The sequence below is a fragment of the Hippocampus comes genome, unplaced genomic scaffold (assembly GCF_001891065.2).
Source record: "Hippocampus comes isolate QL1 unplaced genomic scaffold, H_comes_QL1_v1.1 scaffold145, whole genome shotgun sequence".
NCBI classification, from domain to species: Eukaryota; Metazoa; Chordata; class Actinopteri; order Syngnathiformes; family Syngnathidae; genus Hippocampus; species Hippocampus comes.
This window is the reverse complement of record NW_017805994.1, coordinates 178670-181371: the sequence shown is the minus strand read 5'-3', so window position 1 is coordinate 181371 and position 2702 is coordinate 178670. Positions and strand designations below refer to the sequence as shown.

Below are 2702 nucleotides of genomic sequence, written 5' to 3'. Positions count from 1 at the left end.
TTGGGCAGTCCAAACCACATAAAACGGAGTATGTTTGTAAAATCTCAGGCCCCCCCCCCCAACAAAACCAACCATTTTCTCCTCTATTGTAAAACAGGAAAACATTACTTATTAAATTAGTATTTTGACACCACTAAAACAATGAATGAGTTTTCCCATTTGCATTTTTTTTTTGTAAAAAATGTACAAAAATCAACATTTGCGAGAGTCCTACTATCATCTCTGAACCAAGAACACTTGATTTATTTCCCCGCTAGCAGACAGTGGTGGGAGAAAAGAACATTCTGACCAAATGAACTTTATTTGACCTCATTTTCACGACTGAATGTCCACCCGTCTCATGTGTTGGGACTTTTTGCACAATTTGCTGTACTGACCTGAAGATGTACGACATTTAAAACAGCGGTGAAAATGTAAGACCTACTTCTTTCCAGCCTCTATGCAAAGGTGCCAGACGGTAAAACGCAAGAAGTGGTTCAAATTGTGTCAAAGGTATTGCAAACTTTAAGTTGGAGATGTGCATATAAGAGTTTAGAGGTCAAATTAAGTTCACCCCTAAAAATGACATTTGATTTTAGGTCAGTCCAAATTTCCCCGAGAGCAGGCCAAGATCTCAAAACTTTGAGCACTAAGTATCAAGCGAACGATCCCTCGTGAGAATTGCGGGAAATGAAACAAGGATGAAAGTGAAAGTCTGAAGGGTTTATTATTGGATTGTAACGTAGCGGTCAGTTTCAAGTGTTGCCGGGAAGGGGGGAGGGTGGGTCATCGTGCATCTTCCACTCTGAATGTCAGAGGACGAAAAACATCACCCCCGTCGGAAGAAGGGGTGATGGCAAGTCTTCCAAATTAAAAGAGAATAATAATAATAAAAAAAACAAAACAAAATAACAACAACAACCCTGAAACAGTTCTTTTGTATGTACACCAGTCTGCTTTGGCGCCACTATGTGTTGGGCGCGTGGCTCAGACTTTGGGGGTGAAGCTGCTGCCTCTTGTGCTGGCTGCTGGAACTGGTACGACGTGGACAGCTTGTGTATTAGCGGCGACACGCAGTTGGCCGGAATGATCAATCCTACGTGGGAGAGAGAGAGGGGCGGGGGGAGGGCAATTTAAAGTGTGACCATGGAGTCATTCATCAAGGTTTTTCCGGCAATGAAAATCGGGAGAAAGTCAATGCGGGCAGGCACTCCAGCGACCCAACTATCAACGGCGTACGTGTAGTATAATTGGTGGAATGCCACAACTTGCATTCGTTTCGGGACGATCGGAAGCGATACCCGGCCCAAGCGCTCACCGACTATCCGCTGGCCGTCCTCAGTGCGCAGACGGACGATCTGCACCTTGACGTTGGTGCCGCTGACGGGCGTGAGCACCTCCTCCAGCTCGTTCCACACGCTCAGCACTGAGCCACACAGCACGTAGTACGTGCGGCAGCGCAGGCCGATCTCGCACTGCAGCCCCACCGAGGCCTTCTTACAGTTGCCCCGCCTGCGGACATAAACGGCACACCGACATCCAGAGGCAATCTTGAGCAGTCCAAACCACATAAAACGGAGTATGTTTGTAAAATCTCAGGCCCCCCCCCCCAACAAAACCAACCATTTTCTCCTCTATTGTAAAACAGGAAAACATTCAGATCATAAGTCGTACCTTTGTTGAAACTGCCTAAAGTAACTTTTTTTTTCATTAAAAATTATTTTAATTAATCCGCTAATTCATCTGTTTTCAGAATTTTACTCTGCCAAATATCAGAATCAACCCCCGACCTCCGAAAATAAATCAATAAATCGTTATCGGTCTGACGCTATGAGATATTTTTGTGTTGCTTGATGAACAAACATACCAGAAAGCGTGCGAACAAATCTTGGCCGATGAGGTGTGCTGCTCGTTCCAGTGTTGCTTGGCGTCTTCTGACAAGACCTGACAATGAGCAACATGAAAATACTACAAATGAAAAGACTGGCCGGCATTGTGCGCAAAAGCTCTTGCGTCAAAAGAGTTCCGGGGAACCTTCTTAAACTTCTTCTTGATGTCGGCGTACGTCTCCAGCTTGAGCTGCCTGCCCGTGTTGGGCCGGTAGACCAGGAAGAGCCTCTTCTTTGCGTTCACCTCCTTCACCAGGATGGCCGTCTTCTTGTTGTTCCGCGACTGGAAGAGTCGAACGCACAAACGCGCACACCGTTTCAATCATCTCCCAGCAGAATTGTAACCACGCGATGCGACTTAAGTCACTCGGATCCCCAAACCCCCGTGTAGAGTGAAACTTGGTAAAAAAAAAAAAAAAAAAAACAACTTGAATGTTGAGGCACTTGTAAGTCAAGGTACTACTATGATATATAATTCGATCATACCTGCACATAGAAACCATCATCGGGTCCGTTCTGTTCAGCCCAGGCATGCGTCGCTTCCTCCCAGGACATCCCCCGTTCCACGCCCACCTGCCCCCGCCCACACACAATTTCTCAGCAACCTCACTCAGTTTATTTTTTTGCCACAGACGTAAACAGTCATGCAATGTTCCTAAGTCCGTCCCTTTCAAATAGTGGCGGGCCTCACTTGGGGTGGGGGGGTTGTTTAGTTTGATGGCAGGGGAGGGGCTGAGGATGTTTAGGAGACCCGGGGGACCATTTTTAGGGGGGTGGGTATACAAGAAGTGTAATTTCACCGCCACTACAAAAGGCGGCAGTGGTGGGCTTTTT

The 2702-nt window shown here is 46.6% G+C and overlaps 1 protein-coding gene across 1 annotated transcript in view; it reads right to left on the bottom strand.

The window, feature by feature from the left end:
* LOC109529139 (protein strawberry notch homolog 1-like) overlaps positions 1-2702 on the bottom strand; it is an 11815-nt gene that overhangs the window by 883 nt on the left and 8230 nt on the right. The window contains exons 9-11 of the mRNA XM_019892345.1: positions 2014-2151; positions 1847-1923; positions 1298-1491 (exon numbers count right to left, since the gene is read on the bottom strand). Coding sequence (XP_019747904.1) covers positions 1298-1491; positions 1847-1923; positions 2014-2151 — 409 coding nt within the window. The remainder of the gene's footprint in view (positions 1-1297; positions 1492-1846; positions 1924-2013; positions 2152-2702) is intronic.